Below are 21,682 nucleotides of genomic sequence, written 5' to 3'. Positions count from 1 at the left end.
GTTGCGTACCCGAACAGAGTCCTGCAGCAATATAGCGGACCAGGGAAAGTGCTGAGACAGTTGGTATGCCCTGAATTAGTTCGCGGTCGATTACAATCTGCTTCTCCAATGCTGCCGCGGTTTCAGCAGAAGAAGTTATTGTCCTCAAGGAGAATGCTGGGAAGTAGGTGTAATAGGATTTGTAGAACTGGGAACGATCTGTTGTGCGTTACATGGTTCAAGCAGCCTATTTCTCTCCATGAGGGGGATCACAACACACCAAAAAGGCTTCGAGCGTTGGACGCGGTTGTCTTGGTACTTTTCTATTGTGGACAAATTGGTCCTCGATAACCGCTAACACATTTGATGGCCGTCTCAGCCTCGTTTGTTGCAGGGGCACTGACCTGAGCGAATAAGAATCTCACTCTTAGGTACTGGCGCAAAGAGACATCAGGCTGCGGCGACGATCTGCCCCGCTCCTGTCAGCTTATATTGACTGGAGTGACATCCGTTGGCATTTTTCACAATAACATGAGTCGAGAGTATATATCACGAAGCTGGACAAGCTACAGATTTCGATCGAAGAACGCGGCCTCCCATTATGGCAACCTCCTTAACTCCAACGCCATCACTCTGGTCTCGCGCCCTATCGTCACTCCCCCCAAGAGACCAGCAGATCTTCAAGATATCATCCACTTCCACTCCAGATGCAAAAGGAATCCTCCAGGATATCCTGTCAGCACTGGAAAGGCAGCGCGACCGCTGCAAGCGGGATACTTGGACAACCATTAGTGTTGGCGGGAAACAGCTCGTCATCCGCGACCTATGTACCAAGATCGCCTCGTATGTCAAAAAGTTCATGGAAGTTATTGATGTCGCTGTCCAATATGACCCTGTTCACGCCGCGCTTCCGTGGGCAGGGGTGCGTTTCTTGCTGCGATTGAGCTTTTCGGCTTTTGAGGCCTTTGGCGCTATTGTTGAGGGGTTAGAGAAGGCAACGGAATTGATAGCCCGCTGCAGCATTGTTGAGGCCCTGTTTCTCCGGCGTGGTGGAGCGACTGATGCCAGGATGGTCTTGGAAAAGGAGATGGTCAAGCTGTATTCGATTATTCTGGGGTTTCTTTGCAAGGCTAAGAAGCATCATGATGGGTCGCGCATGAGTAGGTTAACTCAGAAAACTGATGAGTTCACAGGGGGTGTTAACGATGTGTGATTAGAGCGTGTACTCAACTTGATATCAACGCAGTCCCTTCAAGAATCGGTTAGGGAAATGCAGGCTGCGGAGCAGAAGGTGTTCAATCTGAAGGGGCTTGTGGATAGCGAGAGTAAGAATATCAATCCGGGAACAAATCTGGCTCAATTCGCTGAATCTGTGTTAGACATGGATGATATTCAGGGCAAGGTTTCGACAATGCTTCTGGCAGTGAGCACGGCCACTGATGGCATTGACAATATCCAGCCACGACTGAAGGGTGCACTACTGGATCTTGAACAGCCTCTACTTAGGATGTCTGATCAGGTATCTGAGCTTCGTGATGCTCTCAAAGGTACTTTCTCTAGCAGGACTGGGCTACCGTTACTAAATTAAACTAGAGAATGAGAGAGACGAGATTCTACGGTGGCTTTCCACGGTCCCCGTGCAGCAACACTACAGAGAGGCATGTACATCGTTATTGCCTGACTCGGGTGAGTGGCTGCTAGAAAGCCCATGCTTCAAGAGTTGGAGAGATTCTAGTAGTTCCGAAACATTTTGGTTGAACGGGATTCGTAAGTATTACTTAAAGCCGATAGATACAGACCAGGTCATTCTGAGCTAACAATATGTGTAGCGGGCTGCGGAAAGACAAAACTTGCGTTAGTTTGCTATACCAAAAAGTTCTACTGTGATTATCTTTATGGTTAACTGGATAAAGCGCGATCGTGATACAAAGCCTCAATCGGGAAAGCGGCGATACTACATCCCAACCAGCGCCGATAGCTCACTTCTTTTGTTCTCGGAACCCTGCAGAGCCCGAGCGCACCGACCCCCGAGATATACTCCGATCACTAGTCAAACAGATATCTCTATGCAGAAAGGGAACCAGTTTACGACGTCCATCCGTGGAAATGTATCAAAAGCGACAAGAAGAAGCAAGCCATGTCGGAGAAAGGCCGGCCCCGCTAACGGTGGAAGAAAGCGTCGATCTCATTTGTGAACATGGCAGGCTAACTCCATTCACAATCATCATTGATGCATTGGATGAGTGTGGCTCCCAGCAGCGGGGAGTCATTCTCAATGCCCTTGAGGACATCCGACAAAGGTGTCGTGATGTTGTCAAAATTTTCGTGTCGAGTCGGCATGAAGAAGATCTTGCTGTCTACTTCCGTAAAGGGGAAGTTTTAGAAGTCACTTCTCAAGTGAATGAGAAAGATCTGAAGCGGTTTGTTAAGAGGCAGGTTGAGAACTTCATGAGGAGGTGGTCTACTATGCACGACGAGACGACCGCGGCACTGCAGCAGCTTGAGAAGGATATAACCAATGTACTCGTGACAGGCGCACAAGGAATGTGAGTTTCAGGGAGAGAAACATCATATCTTATGAATGTTTTATGTTAATGACTGTAGGTTTCTCTGGGTTGCTCTCCAGATCGAAAACATCGGGGATACCGACCGCATCAAGGACATTGACAGTATTCGTCAAGCTCTGGGTTCTCTTCCTTCGGCCCTGAGCACGTCATACGAAGCCATCCACAGACGAATCCAGTCCATGAGCGAAAGTTCCCGGCAGGTGGCGGTGCAATGTCTCCAATGGTTACTATATGCAGGAAGAAAGCTCTCGATTTGTGAACTGGTGGCTGCCGTCAGCTGGCCATCTAAGTCATCATCCAGAGTATCACCGAGATCAATCGTTGACTACTGCTGCAACCTAGTTGTAATAGACAACGAAGCAGACACTTTCCGCTTGGTACACTTGACTGTCCGAGAGTATGTCCTTTCAATGAGCTGGAGACACGACAGGTAGAGCTGACCGGTCTGTGCAGATTCCTTGAGAATTTGGATTGCTACTCCATTCAAGATGCCAATGCAATGATGGTTGAGAGATGCTTAGGCACATACCTCGCTGGCGGATGGGAGGATGATGACTTTCTGAACTACGCTACTCAGAACTGGCCCGCTCATGTGGAGCAGCTCAGTGGTTCACCACAAAGAGCAGCAATCAAGACATCACTCACCAGGTTTTTTACCAAAGAGGAACATTTCGAAGATTGGCTGGAGATTCTCGACGAACGACCAATTGAAGAGGGTCCCAGATGGAGTAAGTCGCTCGAGAGAAAGTTGGAAGCATGCTTCAGCTCCCCGCCGTCTGCCCTATTCACAGCATGTTGCTTTGGTATAATTGAGGTTCTTCACTGTTCTAGCGTCATTGAGACACTTGACGTGAACCAAAGAAATAAACATAACACTTCCGGTCTTTACCTAGCTGCTCGCTGGGGCCACGCAGACGTCGTTCGGAAACTGATAGGTCTGGGGGCTGCTGTAAATGCATTGGGATCACAATATGGAAATGCACTCCAAGCGGCTTCTTTTGCTGGCCATGCAGAAGTTGTGAAAGTCTTGCTCGATTCCGGCGCGTCCTTTTCTCCCGGCGACAAGGGTGAATACTCAAGTCCTCTCCAAGCCGCTCTAGCAAACGGTCATAACCATGTCGCTCAAATTTTGATTGATGCTGGATTCAAGCCCGTCACACGAGAACAGTTTAATGATGCGCTAGAGATTGCCAGTTTTAAAGGGAACGTTGAGATGGTGGAGCACCTTTTGTGTGATCAAGCCTCCAGTTTCGAACCAAACATCCGGCCCGACCCTTTCCAAGTTGCTCTCTTTGGTGGCAGGGCGAGACAAGTGAAGCGATTACTACAAGTCTGCGGCGATATCAACGAAGAGAAAGGGTATTTTGGGAATGCCGTGGCCGCAGCTATTGCCAGTGGCAAACTCACCCTCCTCCAAGCTGTCGTCGATGCCGGCGCCAACCTTGACAGTCGTGGACGATTCGGCTTTCCTTTGCGGGCTGCTGCTATAGCCAACAATGTCGATATCACAAAATACCTACTCGAAAAGGGTCTGGATCCCAACGTCAAGGATAAGGAGCTGGGCGACGCACTCCAGGCGGCTGCCTCTTTGGGGAATGTGGACATCATGCTCTTGCTGCTGGCTCACAACGCATCTGTTGACGGCTTTGGTGGCCATTTTGGTAACACGCTCCAAGCTGCTTCTTTTAACGGACATGAGCAGGCTGTTCGTCTGTTGATCGAGCATGGTGCTTCATTGCACAGTGAGCGGGGTGGTGTGTCCGGGCGTTATCAGGATGCACTGCAAGCTGCCGTGTATGCCGGCCACCAGGAAATCGTCGATCTGCTCCTCGCGGCCGGAGCCAAGCTGAACCCACATAAAGATTCAAATCGTTTCAAATATCTGTCGTATTCCATGCGGCGTGATAATATTAGTGACCTCCCGAGCAAGGCTTGTCGGCCCAAGAAAAAGGCGCTCCCTGGATCAAGGGCTGGGAGTGGACACCTCGACATTCCGACAGACCTAGGTCCGCTAGAGGTCGCCGCACGACGAGGCAACGTTACCTTGGTAAATAAATTATTGGCAAAAGGGGCACGTATAGATGCCTGGGGCGCATATACCGCCTTGCAGATTGCTGCTTTCTGGGGACACCGCGCTGTAGTGGAAAGTCTCTTAGACCATGGAGCCGACGTCAATGCTAAACGTGCGATACTCGGGACTCCACTGCAAGCAGCCTTGGAGGGGGGTCACTTCGATGTGGCAGAAGTGCTACTATCTCGAGGCGCTCAAATCGATAAGCACTGGACAGGTATTTATGGGTCTCACTATGGGTCATGCCTTCAGGTTTTCTCTGAGCGAGGACACCTTGAAACCGTGAGGTTCCTAATTGACCGCAATGCAAACATCGAAGACACAGGCGGCGAAAACGGCAATGCCCTTCAAGTTGCCTGCGATGCGGGAAATATTGACATCGTTCAGTTCTTGCTTGATAAGGGTGCCAATGTGAGAGCGCCTGGGAAAGGGGTCGGAAATGCGCTGCAAGCTGCCTCTGCAAAAGGTTATATCGACATAGTCAAGCTGCTTCTCCGTCACGGGATAGGGGTCGATGATGTAGATAAGGGGACTGGAACTGCGCTGAGTCTTGCCGCAGGTAACGGTCACCAACACCTGGTGACCTTTATGTTGCGACAAGGAGCCAACGTGGACGGCAACTGCGATATTCCAATTGATGACAACCTTGAGAAGTCATATTCAAAAGACAGTTCATATTTTGTTAAAACAACCTTTATTTCAACCCCTCTACATCTCGCGGCCTTTCACGGACAAGAATCTATCGTTTCTATCCTTCTTGATAACGGGGCAAACGTCTACCTCAAAGGTCAATTACGCGGCATGGTTTATTATGGCTTCCCCAGTGATCATATCATCCCACTGTTTGCAGCTTGTCTCCAGGGGCATGTATCTATTGCAAGACGGCTATTCCAGCATGGTCCATGGGGATATATACAGGGCACGTCTACCGCCGTGTTGAAGACAAGCCTCACTCGCAATACAACAGAGATTACAACAATGCTGGTCCAAGAAGGGATTCGCGCTGGCTTCAACCCCGAGCATTTTGACGGTGCATTCACCTTCGCCTGTTCAGAAGGACATCAAGGTTTTGTTGCGCATATCCTAAAGTACTTCACTGTTGAGAACTGGCCGAAGAGCCTCCTACTGGCTGTTGAGAACGGAAGGAATTCCGTTATCGAGGCTTTGCTACGGAATGGAGCCGACGTGAATGTTCGCGATCACGATGGAAATGATCTTTTGAGAGTGGTCATTAGTAAAATCAAGAAATTTCAGGGCATCTCTGATTCTCACAGTTGGATGGAGGTATTGAGGATCCTGCTTGATACTGGAGTCGGTAATGATCTGTACGGCGAGATCGAGGATATCTTTCCGTACATTGCGCGAAGAGGTACTACTGATCTTTTCAAGAAACTTGAGCATCATGGATACAATCTGTTTAAAAATCCTTCACACTATTCCACAGCATTAATATCGGCCTCGCGGAGTCTTGACGTCGATAGGGTTCATTATGTGGGTACAAAGTACATACCTACTGAAGAAGACATCAAAGAGTCCATACTTGCTGCTATGGGACACCATGAAGTTTCAATACCCACGATCAAAGAACTGCTGAGCTTCAATGTTCCACTTTTCTTCGACAATGTTGACGACAAACAACCTTTAGCTATTGCTTCCGAGAAAGGATACGAGGAAATTGTCAATTTGCTACTACTACATGCTGGACATAGTTCTGATGTCCTCGAGTATGCACTGGGACGAGCCATCCGACGCAGACAGGTTTCGTGCGTACGGCTAATCCTTGACTCACAAAAGTGGGAGCCCGCAGACCGCCTTGCCCTTGGCTCCCGTCTAAGTCCACATTGTTTTCCTTCCAGATCTGAGGACATGGTCACCTATTTCCTTGGTCAAGGTGTGTCCCCCGACACAAGGGACCCCAAAAATGGGAAAACGCTATTGTATATCGCCGCAGAGAGCGATGACGATGAAGGGGTTAAGAGACTTGTCTCTTGGGGCGCAGATGTCGACCTTGAGGGAGGTGAATATGGAACAGCACTTCACGCAGCCGCTTTCCGTGGCTATGCGATGGCGGCAGAGTCCCTTCTATCATGCGGTGCGAATGTCAATGCTATGAATGAGTGCGTTGGCACACCGCTTATGGTAGTCATGGCGCAGAATTGGGCAGAACTCTGTCTAGCGTCGATAGGAAAATTTAATCTTTGCCCCTGGTCATGCTATACGTGTTGTACAAATGTTCTGCTGGAATGGGGCGCGGATATCGATGCGGAGGGCGGAAAGCTTGGAACAGCTTTACTTGCAGCGAAGGAGGTCGGCAACGAAAAGGGTATCAAAATGTTGCTGTAAAGCAGAGCCATTGGCGACAGCAGTAAGAACTCATCCCTGACATCTGTGATTTACGATGGCTGAATGTAGTTGGAGGTAAACAATTGGAAAGGTAGTCTTTTTTTTTTCCTAATCAATACAACGCGCTTTGATTAAGAAATCCATGAGTGTTGGGGCATGACAAATTATATGGGTAAGAGACCACAATCTGTTTGTCCCAAAGGTCTAGATCATTTCACCAAAAGCAATCTTAAAAACTATTCACCTGGCCATCCACCTCAACTCATCACGATAGACGCTGCAATCCGGGACCAAAAATGCCTCAAGGGAAGATCAGATAGCGATATATGCCAGTTATGACCTATATCCATGAATAATAAGGATCCTATCGAGAAAATAAAGTTTCCAGGTTATAATTCAAGGGGAGTCTGGCTTGCAGAATTCCTCAGCTATGCGAAACCAGAAATGACGGCAGATATTATGCTAGCGCCTATATTGCGGCCAGGAGGTTGTCTAATTAGCATCCTTATTACCAGGGATATTATCATAATAACTAAAGAAGGCTGATAATATTATTATGATATTCTCTTTTTCACTAGCTTTAGTTATATATTGATATTTACTTACTTCCTCTGGATGCAAAATCGATTAGCAGGAATATATAGACTATCTAGTAGCGAGTTCTGATGAGATAAATAATATAGCTTTAATTTAATCAGACTAAAGAATAAGATACTATATTATTTATAAAGGCGCTCATATATACAGGAGTATATACTGAAACCATACACTTAAATATTTAGAGAAGAAAGAAGAAAGAAAGAAGAAAGAAAAGGAAAGAATAGAAAATAGAAAGGAAAATAAAAAAAAAAATAGAAAGGAAAATAGAAAAGATAGATATCAATAAAGAGAATCGACATATTGCTTCTGAAAAGTGACCAGGCTGAAAAGAAATATAACAGACAGTATGAACATGGTATGTAGTACTCGGTAAATAACTGCATTCTCCTGAATTATTACTTGACCCACAGCACAAACCTTCGCTTCGAGGACCCGCCGCCTAAGTTCTTAAGTAGGGGCCTGTGCTTGCTCGAGATAGACAAGATAATAATAATAATGTTGGACATCGGCAACCGGCCCCCCAAGATCCAGCCCTTTTCTCTCCGCAGTGCACTGCTCAGGCTCGTGACGAGCTCGCTACTTCCTAATCACTATGACTAGGAATCTGCCATTGGAAGTCATATCTCTCATTGCAGAATGTCTCCATTCTGATGACTGTCCACTTGCTCAGTACACTGTTGTATGCCGTCAATGGCAGGCAGCATTTGAGTCGTTTATTTATTCGAACCTGACAGTCTACAGCGAGGAAGTTGAAGATGGCGAAGCCCATAGCGACGTACGAGAGGTACACAAAGAATTAGGAGAACTTTGGGGGACGGAATTCTATTATCCGCCCATGCCCGACTGGTACAGCAGTGCCAGTCGGACTATGAAGAAGAAAACAAAAAAGCCTCTCTCGCTTTCTCGGTTCGCGCATCTGATTTCGGGCACTGGTACCGTGCGACGGGGCTGGGTCCGTTACATCAAATACCGAATTGTTGTTCCATATCTTATTGAGGACTGGAAGACAATAATCAAAGCTGGAAATTACAGCTATAAGAACTCTATTCGAGACGCCAATGACGAAGCATTTAAGTCGGGCATTATTGGCCTGTTCGAGGTGCTGAGTTCTTGGAGCGGGAGCCACCGTGTTGCGTTGGAACTCGGTCTGTTTGGACGAGAGTTGGGTAAAGAACCATGCACTGACGGGCATCCTGATGCTGGAGATTACGACTGGGACTTCACTAATGGCCGTACTGTTTCTGTGCGGCCGTACCGGGCCCGCTTTCCTCTGAATGATGATGCATCAATATTGCCAAAGATTACATGTATCGATCGGCTCCTGTTTCTTAACGAGTCGTTTAGGAATGGTGTCAACAGAAACCACCGCATCTGGGCTGGTACGGCATTTCAGATCGTTGCATCTTGCCCTACAGTCACAAAATTGGAATTGGATCTGAACGAATATGTCCGACCGGACCATGAAGGTTTTATGATGCAAAGACGACAAGGTATGAAATTCTGAGTCGAATACTACCTGTTCTTTTCCAGCTGACATGCTTCCCGACTCCAGCTGTAGCAGAGGGGCTCAAAAAGGTGCCACATTCCTTGCGAGTATTTAACTATAAGAACGGGACCGAGATGAATTGGAAAGAGACGATGCCCGCTTTAAATCTCCTTCCGCCTTCTGGGATAGATCATTTGTCTATCAATCTCCATGACCTCAGTTTCCGTCTTCGGGAACTGAGAATAGAACAGACTGCCCTCTCACTTGACTTTTTATGCCCCTTGAACAGTTCTTTGGAGCCAATTTCCGATATATCGTCTTGTATTTGGCCACGTCTTGAAACTATGATCTTTGAGCTGGTTCCGAGGGTCACGCCATCAGGTATGTGAAGACATTCATCTGCTAAATCAGATAATTACTAATAAGTCAATCCATAAAACAGGGAAATGGCTCTTCCAGTACACCCCAGAACGCCAGGCCGAGATCGACGAAATTGATGATTGGGATATGGAAATCTGTCATCCAGAAAATGGCTGGCTAACACGGCAGTTGATGGATCTCGATGCCTTTCACCGATTATTCGTCTCAATAGGCTATGCAGTGCAGCGGATGCCTCGTCTATCCCGGATCAGAGTTTTTGGTGATTTTGCCTTTGAAAACGCGTTTGACTTCTTCTGTGAGCGATCTACCGGGACCTTTACTGCTAGGTGGCTGTCGGAGTCTTCATATGAACCAAATCAGCAGGTCGCCAGCGCCTGGAAGTTTCGTCTTGAGGATATGGAAGTCGATGATAGAGGACGAAGCTACGGTACTATTAAATCTACAGTGAAGTTCCCCGTCTGGCCACCTCTCCCATAGAGAAAATGCACCGATTTCGGGGGAAACGGTCAATTGGGGAATTGGGATTTTCTGTAGCTGAGATAAAGCGGATAAACAGAAAGAAATGAATCGTTATGTTTGATGTGTGACGAATCCTCGACTTCACCAACGAACTTTACTTCTTTTTCGCGTAAGAATTTGTCTAGTCGTGTAGCACTAGGAGAGCACCTATAAGATTCGCCCCCCCTCTAGTTAGTAATTAAGCAAGCTTCTCACCTCTTCCTTCAGATCTAAATAATAAAACCTAGATCTTACTGGAATAATAAGTAAGAGGCTCTATAATTTGCTAAGGCACTTATATACATGGGAGTATATCCTGAAACTGTACACTTGAGTATTCAGAGAAAAAAGAAGAAAGAGAAAGAAAGAATAGAAAACAAAAAGGAAAATAGAAAAGATAGACATTAACAAAGGAAAATCGACATAGTGCATCTGAAAAGTGACCGGGCAGAAAAGAAACATAACAGGCAGTACAATGTGTACTATCCGACCATGCTGAGACCTAATACTTACTTCCCCCATAACCAACCGTTCCTCCAGATACTAAGGGTATGCCATCTGCGGTGCAGGCTGGTAACCAGTAAGCTCAGGCCTTGTTCGTAACTCGACCTCCTTCTCCTCCTGTACCAATGCACAGCATCCGCACCAGAATGTGGCACAGCAGTCTCCGCAGCAGGAGCCCTTGACTCCAAGCCTCTCTCGCATCTCGCCACGTCGAATTGTCTGGATGATCCATTGGAGGTATCCGAGGGATAGGGCACCGAAAATCATGCACTATAAGATCATTGAGCGTCAGCAGAAGAGAAGATGAAATGGTGTCATTCCAAGGGAACCTACATCCGCGTTAATGCTACTATAGTTCTGTAGAGTCGGATCCTGAAGCCTGGCCTGAGTTTTGCCAAAGGTAAGACAAGGAAGACAGGAACTCATAAAGCCTTTAATTAAGCGAGTTAGCGAGATCTAGAAGCAGAAGAAGGATGCATATAGGCACTCACAGAGTGAACATGGCGAGCAGCATTCCAAAAGTGAATAATTCCAATCCGGATTCTGGGTGATCTGTCGCGACTCTTCCGAATTGGCTTGTTGATACGTTGGTGGCCCGCTCGGGTATGCACGGTAGACCTTTTCATTTGCACTCATTTTGGATCAATCCAAGGCAACGTTGTCAAGTTTGGGGCGCGGCAAGTGGTAGAATCGACAGTATACACTCGGTGGTTGGCAAGGGGAGATTTGAAGAAGGTATGCGTGCAATTGTGTGGTCCATTGGGACCGTCCTTATATAGTCATCTCTCAGTGATGACCCATATCCTAAACAAGAATGCGATGGAGAAGACAAATTTTCAGACTATACATCTGATCACCGTCTTCGGGATTTTCTTTACCCAAAATGGAAGTTCGTGTTCGTGTAGAAAGTAGCTTACCCGATGTGGAGTTAGAGCAGTGGATCGTTTCCAATAATAAGGTTGTTTTAGTGGATCCTTCATGATTAAAACAACCATGAGTGGCATCGCTATAATCCATTTGAATCAACATGGCAATTCGCATTCGTACGTGAAGTCATACTCTTTACTGCTAGTTTAGATTGGCCCCTGACTCCCTAGATGCTAAGTGAATATTGCAGGTCCCGCCAGGAGTATAAGTACTCCGATATGCGTGGCCGAACGATGCTGCAACTCGAAAGAACAAGCACCTGTTGTAATATCATCTTTTCATTTTGGCTGTCTCCTTTAGAGAACTATGATTTACACTACCCCTACCGCTGCGTGTTCGCCATCTGCGATTGCCACGCCGGCACTCTTTGGCGCTGAAATCCTCTCCCTCTCCGCTTCTTGGGTCAACAACTTCACACTCTATGTGCCTGCCACCTATAACTACAACCACGGGGATCAATCCGTGCAAAATGTGGACTTTTGCAATGTCACTGTCACTTATACCCACCCTGGTTATGATGACCATATCACAGTGGAGACATGGCTGCCACGGAACTGGAACAAACGCCTCCAAGCGACAGGCGGAGGAGGCTGGCAGGCAGGTCGCTTTGTCCTGTCAGAGTTCTTCATGGCTGGAGCTATTGGAGAGGGATATGCGACCACCTCAACCGACGCAGGTTTAGGTAGTGCATCAGAGCCAGCTGAATGGGCTTTGAAGAGTCCCGGAAATGTCAACTTGGAGGCACTTCACAACCTGGGCTATAGATCCCTGAACGACCAGGCTATTATCGCCAAGGATCTGGTGCGAAGCTTTTACGGCATCCCTCCCTTGTACTCCTACTGGAGCGGTTGCTCTCAGGGTGGACGTCAAGGCCTCATGCTTGCACAGCGATATCCGCAGGCGTACGACGGAATTGCAGCATCAGCACCAGGGCAATCGTGGCCCGAGTTCGTTTCTGCGGTCTACTATCCTTTTCTTGCTCTTGCCTGGGCTGGTGAAGCATCTCCGCTATCGTGTGAGCTGGATTTCCTTACTGCCGAGGCTGTGAAACGCTGTGACCCCTTAGATGGCATTGTGGATGGTATTATCTCAGACGTGGACAAGTGTGACTTCGACCCGTTTACTGCTGTGAATAAGACGTTCTCTTGCAGCGCTACTGGAAGTACCATGCGACTCAGCAGAGCGGCAGCGATCACCGCAAAAGCTGCTTGGTCAGGGCCGCGGACTATTTCAGGAGAGTTCCTATGGTATGGAGTAAACCCAGGGGCGGACATCAGTGCGTTTGGTGTTGCACCAGGTCAAAACAGCACGAGTAGCCAGGACGAATGGTTCAACTTGTTTGTGGCCAAGAATCAAAGCTTCGACATCATCAATTCGAGTCATGAGGAATATGACTGGCTTTTCCATCTTGCGGTCCAGGAATACACTGACGTGATAGCCGCCAATGACCCTGATCTCACCGAATTCAAGAACGCTGGAGGAAAGCTCCTTACATACCATGGCCTGGTAAGTCACGGACACAAGCTTTTCTCATCTGATTCCTTCGCTGACGGGCCCAAAAGGCCGATCCCAGTATTCCAACAAAGGGCACGGAGCATTATTATCGAGAGGTCTCAAAAATAATACCTGAAGTACAAGACTTCTATCGATACTTCCCGTCTCCGGGCTTGGCCCATTGTTCTGGTGGCAGAGGTGGACAACCGACAACTCTGTTTGATGCGTTGAGGACATGGGTAGAAAACGGTACTGCACCCGAGTTTCTCCCAGTGCAGGTCAACGGGACTGGTGGAGTAGAGCAAGACCGAATTCTGTGCCCGTATCCAGCCAAGGCAACTAGCCGAGGTGGAAATGGCTCGCACAACGGAACTTGGCAGTGTGTCCATTAGAGCCTGGTTTGGGGTGATCATCGAGGTAAATCTCCTGCAACGAATGGGTGTGCATAATATTGTTTCATGCACCAAACCAGCGTCTATCTCGGCCCCGGACCGGACTTCCGCTTTGTTGATCAAACCACTCGAACAAAATTGTCACAGTTTTTTTGTTATTACAGTGTATTATATAGGACAGATTTGTAATAAATAATAGCGAAAGAACACTAATTCCTCAATAATGATGACGAAATAGCCTTACATCCAGGGCTATCAGTCTCCGATAGATGTAGATTGTTAGACAGTCGTCCGAGTTGTTCCATAGGCCACCGAACATATTCTTGATGAAATTCATCAAGGTCACGAAAAATGCCACTCATGATATGTTCAGGCCATTGACGGATGAACCAGGCTGGATCCAGTTGTTTTAGCAACACGGCAAAAAAGGCAAACATTACCAAAGCAGCCGGCCTCCGATTTTGCGCATCCATCACAAAGAGATCCGGTAGTGTATACAACCAGCCAAAAATTTGGGGCCACAGTTGCGGCTCCGTCGGTCGGGGATCATCACCAAATACGAATTCGTAGGTGTAACAAAGCATATCCAGGACCTGGGAGTAGTCAGTGTACTCGAGACTGTTGTCTGGGAAAGTGGCGGATATAAGATGTCGAAGTTCAGCCAGACTGTCTCTATATGCATGCGAGACCGGTTCTTCAGGATGGAAAGGAGGTCCCTCTGGCTGGAGCGTCTCATCTTGTTCATTAGCGCCGTGGATGGAAGAGAAATCGACTGAGAGGGTCGATTTGCATCTTTCCAAAATTGACCGCAGACCCATGAATAGTGACAAACATCCTGGGTTGCCATCGTCACAGTAGGCTAGGTATTCCCCAGGGCGAGGCCCCTTTGCAAGAGAGCAAATAAATACGAATATTGACGATGTATAAAGTGCGGGACTGTTGGTCGCGTCTAGAAGTGGAATTGCGGCCGCGACCTCGCGCACGGCAGTCTCATAGTGCCGTTCAGCTGCAGCGTAGAAGTCAGCGCTCGAGCCTGGTGATGAATCATTCGTCGAATAGCGTGCCAAGTGAAAGCCGGAAAAGGCGAGAAGAAGGCGCAGAACGTAATGGAACGAAAATCCCAGCTGAGAAAGCTGGTTCTGCACATGGGGCCGCGAGCCGCCCAAGTCCTTCGAGGTTATGAAATGGTGAAAGAGCACCATGTCAGTGGCTGTGAACTGGAACTGCTTGTTGGCCACAGCTTGATGTAAGTGAGAGCTTTGCTCATCATGTTGTTGTGATAACGGTGGTCGTGAACTATGCGCTCTCTTTGGAGGAGTAAAGTTGGCTTGAGATGAAGAGATAAAGGTGTAATCGTCATACGGTTTGGGAGCCTCTGCAAGGGAGGTCGTCTCATTTGTGGGTGAGACGGTGGAAGAGCTCTCTGAACTTGAGTTGTAATCACATTCGATGGAGTGACGCAGGCAGTTACCGCAATTGGGCTTCGCTTCATCACACTATATTTGAAGTGAGTACGGTATTTCCATCATCGACAACGCAAGCATCTAACCTTGATCCTGCGTCTTTTGCAGTTCTGGCACCCAAGACGGGACTTGTGATGAGATCGTCGCGAGGCCTTGGCAGTGTAGGGGCCAACTCTAGCACTCATTCTGTGCCATGGAGCAACGTTGCAATCCCAGATCTGATAATGGAGAAAGAAAGAAAGAAAGAAATGTACAACGAGGGATCAACTCCTAGGATCGGAACTAGTCGTTCTACTAAGGCGCTAGGTACTGGAGTGGCGCTCGTCGGCTTAAAAGTAGTTTGGGAATTGAACTTTGCTAAAAGGCTGCTAAAGAGTCTTCTGCATCCAGGCCCACTCAACTCTATTTAACAGTGTTTGGGTAGAGGAAAAGAGGACGTGGGACAGCATAATAATTCCGCTCATTTCATAAATCTATATGGTACAATATATACATACATCACACGCTGAAGATTACATCTTATAATACATCACCGTCCCAATTGCCAGAGAGGAGAAACCGACCTCTATTGTTCATTTAGTTTCAGACACTTCAGCGCCAGAAGACTCAATGATAGTCTCTGGCTTTCCTGCGCGAGCCTCTTTTCGCGCCTCTCTTTCCTCCTTCTTCGCTTGATCCTGCGCTTCTTGCTCCACTTCCTGCCAGCCTCGTGCGGTGAAGCCGCGTTCGCGGAATTCTTCATCACTGATGATCTGGACCATCTTGAATTTCCACTTGCCTAGCTTCAGGATCAGCAGATCGCCGCCGATAATGAACTCCTGCGTTTTCTCTGCTGGCCAAGTCTTGATGGGTGTGAAGGAAAGGTCGTCGGACATTTCACCGGTGTCGCCAGCGCGGCTGCCCACATAGGCACCCTTGTTGGCGATAATGCGCTGGCCTTCACTCTTCGATGAGACCAGGCCTGCAGACCAGAGGACTCTATTTAAGGGTTGGTTGTACACGAGAGAGCGGGGGAGGGTGATACGGGGTGCGGGCATGTTGCCGAAATGTGTTTGAGGGGCATGTTTATTTCCAGATTGCATGTTGTCAAATCCGGCCGATGGGGAACGAGTTGCCCCTGTTTCAAGAACGGATGGGTCGATTTTCAAAGCGGGTTCGGTAACAGGCCCTGGAGGAGAGGACTGTGATCCAAAGAGTTGACGATGCTGTTGAACTGTGGCGTCCGCATCTTCTTCACCGTGGATGAGTTCGACGAATTCGCGGGCGAGTCTATGTTGGGCCACACGTCTGGATGGTTCTTTGACGTGCTCTTCCATGATCTTCTGGATTTCGGGGATCGGTACAAAGGTAAACATCTTCAGGTAACGTTCAACATCGGCATCAGCAGTTCTCACGAAGAACTAGAATATGTTAGCATTGGCCAATAAAAATTAGTCCGGTGCCACGAACCTGGTAGAGCTCAAAGGTCGTCGTCATGTCCTTATCAAGCCAAATTGCATTGCCTGCAGACTTTCCGAATTTCGCGCCAGAGGATGTGGTTAACAGTGGCGTGGTCAGACCGATAGGCTTCTCCATATCATCGTCCAGCGATTTCCGTTCGATCTCAATAGCCGTGTTTTTACTGATCGCCTTGACGGCATCCATACCGAACAAGATATTCCCATATTGATCAGCACCGCCGACCTGGACTTGGACTCCCTTCTTGAATAGCGTCCACCAGTCCCACGCCTGCATTAGCGGGTAACTGAACTCAGCAAAGGACATTCCGTCGCCCTTTGTCAAACGCGTCTTCACCGTATCCCGTCCCAACATGGGACCCAACCTTATATGCTGACCCAGATCTCGTAGGACTTCATAGAAGGATATTTTGTGCCACCAAGTATTGTTGTTAACCAATGCCCGTTTCCACACGTACTGCTGCTTTTCATGTCCATGCCGGATACCATACTTCTCGATGCTAGCACCAAGCTTCTTCAGCTGCATGTGCATATTGGCCATATTGGCCTTGCGGACAGAATTTTGCTGGGCCTCGCGGCCTTGTAATCTTCCTGTCGGGTCGCCGATTCTCGACGTTGCGCCACCGAGCTGTAAATTGTCAGACAGGTCCCTTCGACAAGCGGATAATTAATGCACTCAGACAATTCCTGTAGTACTTACCAGAAAATGAACCGGCAAACCATGTACGTATGCCCAAGCCAACACCATGAAAGGCAACATATGACCAACATGCAACGAAGGCGCCGTAGGGTCGACACCAGCATACAATCCAACTCTCTTCTCAATGAAAAGCTTCTTCAGAACATCGCGTTCACTATAACACCGTAAAACAAGAACCAATTAGCTCTTCCATTCCAGCAACGAAACCAACCAGTCTTCTCAAGCCGCAAAACACCCGCGAGGAAGCAACATTTTTCCTTGCGAACCCACTCACCCAACAACATCATGTAACAGCTCTCTCTCCTCCAACACATCCACAAAACTTTTCCTCTTTCCTGCCCGGATCTCCTCCGCATACTCCGCCCATTGTTTCTCCATATCCTTCTGTCTCTGGATATACGCCTCGGTGATCCATCGTGTCTGCACTGCGCGCGCACATTGTCGCCAGGATTGGTCTGATGTAGGTCGATGTGATGAAGAGTTCAAAGATCGCAGCCGCATGGCGTCTGCGGCAAATGTGTACTTAGATCGACGACATAGTCGCGGTGTGAGAGCTGTTGCGGTTGGGAGGTTGCGGAGACGAGTCGCGCGCGCGAGAGTCGAACGTGGTGGCCACATTGGGCCAAATTGAAGGAAGGCTGCGACTGAGGTAGGTACTTGAGGTGATTAGGAAACCAAATGATGAGTAAAACCGTAAAGAAAGCTTTAGTCTCAACCTGTTCGATACAATAAATATACCGGGGAAGCCTCGGAGTTTGGATACTTTTTCTGGACGGAATATCGATAATGCGGATGGAGTGAGACTTGTTGGTCCGTGCATCGAGTGCCCCGATAAGATAGTTACCACTGTAACGTCCCAGACAACCTTTACCATAGTCTAGAGAGAACTAGATGTCGACCTTTTTTGCAATTCTATCTTGATTTAGTATTTTATGTCGTGCGTCAATGCCTTACGGTCATAATCACTTTCTACTTGAAACAACTCACTTTCTATTAACAAATCTCCTTGTGCGAATCCATGAATGTCGAGTATATGGTTCGCAAGCAAGGGTCTACGATTAAATATGCAGTCGCGATCCAACAGCATAATGTACTTAGACCGGCTTTGGTCCAGCGTAGCATCCTGGTATCAGATTATTCCTACTCTAACTGGTACCGAAATTGCTAGCATTGAAGTCATTATGTCATTTTCATGTATACTGCTAATGATGAGCGTAGTTACCTAAAGTCTACTGATGGCTTTCTGCCAGTCGACCAAAAAGGAGAACTCCTTGTTGGTCTGCCTGGATCTCTAACATCTACTTAGCTAACATAGATCTGAACGACGATCTCGTTACTCCAGCCAGGGTCCAAGCCCATGGACTTCCACGCAGATAGGACGTCAATTGCAAGAACAGTGGAGCCATCTCCACTGTCTTTCCAGACCGTCTTTCTGGGGACAGCCTGACCAAACACGAGCACCATGAAGTTCTTGTCTACGTTTCGGTTTGGCAGGTCACTTATATAAATACCCAGTGTACCGAGGGCTTTCAGATTGATGTCAAAGCGGAGTCGACCGTTCTCAACGATGAAGATATCCGAGCTGACTATGGCAGCAACACCAGTCATCTTGTCTAGCAGGCCCAGAATAGCCACATGCGTTACACCGTCACTCACAGAGTCACAGCCTCGACTTCCACTCAAGGTAAAAGAGCGAGTTGGATATGCTGTGAGTATTTCCCAGCCTTTTTGCTCTAGGGTAACAGCGACCAGAGAATCTTGTGCCAAGGGCTGCATCATGTCTGTGACTCTCCCAGTCGTATGGGCGCGAACGATGTACTTTCCACGCGAATCAGCGTGGATTCCTGGGAAGTCAATGAGCGGAACAATAGTCGATGCATCAGAGGGACTGATATTGAAAAGACCCAGTATCCCGCTGCCTGTCATGGCCCAACCTGTATAGGTTCCGATTCTGAGAACATTTCCCTCGTTATAATCGTGGTATGCGTCTAACGTGCGTCCAACAAGACTAGGGCGAAGGATGACGGTATTACCACGTATAGTGGGCGCGCTTATCTGCTTTATAAGCTCGACATCATGTTTTCCTGGCTCATCGGTAATATAGATAGGACCACCTGAAACACATCGAGAAGCCGCATGGAAAGAAGCATAAGGGTGGCTGGTTTGGAACATATCCCAATCGGGGACCACGTTCAAGTGTCGAGTCAGAAGCGTATTGTGCGCATTGCAGAAAACATGCCAGGGGTGAGATGCTGGGACGTCAGGGAAGAAATCATCTGAGTTCCGCAGAAGGATGCTGGGCTTGTTGGTTGGCATCTGAGAATGGAAGATTAGCTGAGGAGTCATTGACATGCACGAGATGGCTCTACTGCTGAAATATCTCAGCGAAGCGATGGACCATGCATCTTGATAGGCGGTAATGAATCGCTTTCTGTCATCTGGATCTTCAAGGAGATCAAGGAAGAACTGTGCATCTGCCTTGACGGAGTTGATCCCGACAGACTCGAGATATGAATAAAATTCTCCATAGAACCGCGATACATCATCTGGATCGATGGCGAGTATAGTCCCACCAGCTACTGGGTCTTTTATTTTAACTTCCTTGGTCTTGTACTCCTTTGCAAGCTCCCCATCAGGTGATATTCCGCCCCAGTATCCTAGAAGGGCGTGCCAGACAGCAATGTGTTCAATGCTCGGGTGATTGCGTTTGATAGCTTCGACAGCATGTCTCAAGCCATTGGGGAAGCCTTTGGGGTTCGCATCGAAGTTTTTCCAGCCACGTTTGAATTGGCTCTGGCCTTCATTATCCAACGCTTGCCAATTGTCATCTATGATGAGGTTGGAAATGTTGATACCACGACTCTTAAGGGTGTTCAGAGCATTGACGATCTTCTCCTCCGTCAGGTCCTGACCCAGAGCGTTCCACGTGCAGTAGGTGAGGCCGTCGTACCAATTGGATAGCCACTGCGCCTTCGGATCTTTTTCGACCATCACGATGTCGGACCCAAGGGGTGAATCAGGATGGGAATGTCGTGACGGGGGTGGCGATGAGGTAGAGTTTGAACCTGGAGACCTGACAATTTTTCGTGCTTCATATATAACTGCACTCATTGCTACCTCGAAATTCTCAGCGACCGAGGCGAGAACTTGGAATTTCGCCGGCTCCCGGTTATCATTTCGAGCCTGGATGACCACCTCCCCCTTGTCACTGGACTGGAATACCGTTAAGACATCATTAGTGCCAGAAATCGCGAGAAATACTAGATGCAATCCATCACTCCGCAGGAACGAGCAGAGTATCGCATCCTCGGTTAGTCGGAATTCCTTCTTGCCATGTCGAGGAGCTAGCCACGGGCTCCAGACACGCACCAGCGAGAAGTTTCGCAAAAGTGCAGAGGGTTTCCCTAGAACGATCTTCGTAATCCCAGACTCATTCTCCTTTGCCGCGTCAGTTTTTCCGGAAATATCCCAGAGGGCCGAGCCGGGAGCCTCGCTTTTGCGTGACTCGATCTCTAGTTCGCTCGCGAGGCCATCGATGTACTGACTGAGCTCTTGCTTGGCCTCCATCGGCGATATCTCAGACGTAGATGGACCGTCATATTTGGACTTCCTAGGAGGAAACACTATCTCCCCATCGTTTACAGGATACCTTTGATTGGCCCACTGCCACTGCGCGTCAGGACCGGTTCTGTATCGCACTGTAAATTTGGCATATCCTCCATTTTCGTGAAGACTGATCGATTCCGAGAAAGTGTATCGATAATATGTTTCTTCCGCGTTACCTGTCATCAAAGGGATAGAATGATCGAAGGATCTCTTCAACGGAAGCGCAGTCCAATTCGGGTCCGTGATGTTGTGCCAAATCTGAGCTTCCCACGACTGTTCAGGGAATGTCTTGCTGGATTCCAAGATCACAGTGAATTGAAGCTGTGTGAAGTTAGTAAGAATTCTGTCTAATGCATAGATCTCGTCCACTGAACAGGTTAGGAACCAGGAAGGGATAAAGTAAGGTATGAAGATTAGAGGTAAGAGTTCAATATGTAGAGTCTGATATACAGACTCAACGTAATCAGATGATACAAATCAAGTGAATATCTACCGATCTTCTCTAACGGAGGACATTACCCCTCACCAGGTCCTGGAAACTCTCACCTTGTCATCATCTTCAGACTTTAATGTCTTCTGTAGCCGCGGTACACAGGTCACCTGGCCCAGCGGAGGGTACGAAGTCACTTGCGCGAACAAGCTCATTTGGGCTGGCCGCACGAATCTAACCTGCGAGGCTTTCTGCGGCTTTCGAGCTCCAGAGGTCGATAGCGCAGGAGCAGGTCTGGTCGGTACAGCAGACATGTCTGAAGGGCTTGGACCAATAGATGGTCTCAAGCAGAGAAGCAAGGAAAGGTTCGGAATTACACTACCAAGGCACTTATTGTGTTGATTGACTGAATGTACACAGCTTTTCTGCATGCGATGTGTGTAGAGGATAAAATACTACCGCCACCCATGATGCAAGATGAGCTGTTGTTGCTGTGGTGGAGCGGCTCGGCGGTGACATGAGCGGGGAAGTGGGTGATTGGCGCCTGTGGCCACAGCTTGTCTGCGGATGGCGACGACCTTCAGGGAGAGCTATCAATAGACCAGATAAGGTTGGAGATACCAGCAATAAATAGCTCCAGGATATTGTACTTTTCTTTTTGTTGACTACGTATCGAGAACTGCGGGATAACAGATCCCACATTGAAACGTAAAACGTGTTCCGGCAAGATCGTGCTTGACATTGAATTCATTCATAGCTATTGGGCTCTTGGATGTACGTTTTC

General features: G+C 48.1%; 7 protein-coding genes across 7 annotated transcripts; 3 read left to right on the top strand and 4 right to left on the bottom strand.

Annotated features, from left to right (window-relative positions):
• The first annotated feature begins 487 nt into the window (after positions 1-487).
• On the top strand, positions 488-7,134 carry C8Q69DRAFT_178663 (ankyrin repeat-containing domain protein). The gene is made up of 8 exons (XM_028625839.1): positions 488-1,139; positions 1,197-1,304; positions 1,359-1,526; positions 1,573-1,746; positions 1,809-1,833; positions 1,893-2,525; positions 2,584-2,943; positions 3,000-7,134. The coding sequence occupies exons 1-8, from the start codon at positions 581-583 to the stop codon at positions 6,958-6,960; spliced, it is 5,988 nt and encodes a 1,995-aa protein (XP_028488286.1). The 5' UTR covers positions 488-580; the 3' UTR covers positions 6,961-7,134.
• Positions 7,135-8,020: 886 nt separating this feature from the next.
• Positions 8,021-10,013, top strand: C8Q69DRAFT_526205 (hypothetical protein). The gene is made up of 3 exons (XM_028633629.1): positions 8,021-9,050; positions 9,113-9,427; positions 9,489-10,013. The coding sequence occupies exons 1-3, from the start codon at positions 8,153-8,155 to the stop codon at positions 9,902-9,904; spliced, it is 1,629 nt and encodes a 542-aa protein (XP_028488285.1). The 5' UTR covers positions 8,021-8,152; the 3' UTR covers positions 9,905-10,013.
• A 166-nt stretch (positions 10,014-10,179) lies between these two features.
• C8Q69DRAFT_526204 (PLAC8 family-domain-containing protein) lies at positions 10,180-11,323 on the bottom strand. Its single transcript, XM_028633628.1, has 3 exons — positions 10,921-11,323; positions 10,763-10,860; positions 10,180-10,699 (listed from the first exon to the last, which is right to left on the bottom strand). Exons 1-3 carry the CDS (start codon positions 11,063-11,065, stop codon positions 10,469-10,471), a joined length of 474 nt encoding a protein of 157 aa, XP_028488284.1. The 5' UTR covers positions 11,066-11,323; the 3' UTR covers positions 10,180-10,468.
• A 75-nt stretch (positions 11,324-11,398) lies between these two features.
• Positions 11,399-13,347, top strand: C8Q69DRAFT_178646 (putative feruloyl esterase). Its single transcript, XM_028625838.1, has 2 exons — positions 11,399-12,862; positions 12,919-13,347. Exons 1-2 carry the CDS (start codon positions 11,663-11,665, stop codon positions 13,240-13,242), a joined length of 1,524 nt encoding a protein of 507 aa, XP_028488283.1. The 5' UTR covers positions 11,399-11,662; the 3' UTR covers positions 13,243-13,347.
• Positions 13,348-13,444: 97 nt separating this feature from the next.
• Positions 13,445-15,047, bottom strand: C8Q69DRAFT_178600 (putative C6 transcription factor). The gene is made up of 2 exons (XM_028625837.1): positions 14,792-15,047; positions 13,445-14,738 (listed from the first exon to the last, which is right to left on the bottom strand). Exons 1-2 carry the CDS (start codon positions 14,888-14,890, stop codon positions 13,452-13,454), a joined length of 1,386 nt encoding a protein of 461 aa, XP_028488282.1. The 5' UTR covers positions 14,891-15,047; the 3' UTR covers positions 13,445-13,451.
• Position 15,048: 1 nt separating this feature from the next.
• On the bottom strand, positions 15,049-17,616 carry C8Q69DRAFT_178599 (hypothetical protein). The gene is made up of 4 exons (XM_028625836.1): positions 17,137-17,616; positions 16,863-17,016; positions 16,155-16,790; positions 15,049-16,105 (listed from the first exon to the last, which is right to left on the bottom strand). Exons 1-4 carry the CDS (start codon positions 17,478-17,480, stop codon positions 15,278-15,280), a joined length of 1,962 nt encoding a protein of 653 aa, XP_028488281.1. The 5' UTR covers positions 17,481-17,616; the 3' UTR covers positions 15,049-15,277.
• Positions 17,617-17,726: 110 nt separating this feature from the next.
• On the bottom strand, positions 17,727-21,614 carry C8Q69DRAFT_459589 (putative raffinose synthase protein Sip1). The gene is made up of 2 exons (XM_028630091.1): positions 21,015-21,614; positions 17,727-20,789 (listed from the first exon to the last, which is right to left on the bottom strand). Exons 1-2 carry the CDS (start codon positions 21,327-21,329, stop codon positions 18,165-18,167), a joined length of 2,940 nt encoding a protein of 979 aa, XP_028488280.1. The 5' UTR covers positions 21,330-21,614; the 3' UTR covers positions 17,727-18,164.
• Between the last annotated feature and the right edge of the window lie 68 nt (positions 21,615-21,682).

This window comes from Paecilomyces variotii (assembly GCF_004022145.1).
Source record: "Paecilomyces variotii strain CBS 101075 chromosome Unknown C8Q69scaffold_2, whole genome shotgun sequence".
NCBI lineage: Eukaryota > Fungi > Ascomycota > Eurotiomycetes > Eurotiales > Thermoascaceae > Paecilomyces > Paecilomyces variotii.
This window is presented reverse-complemented; position numbering and strand designations above follow the sequence as displayed.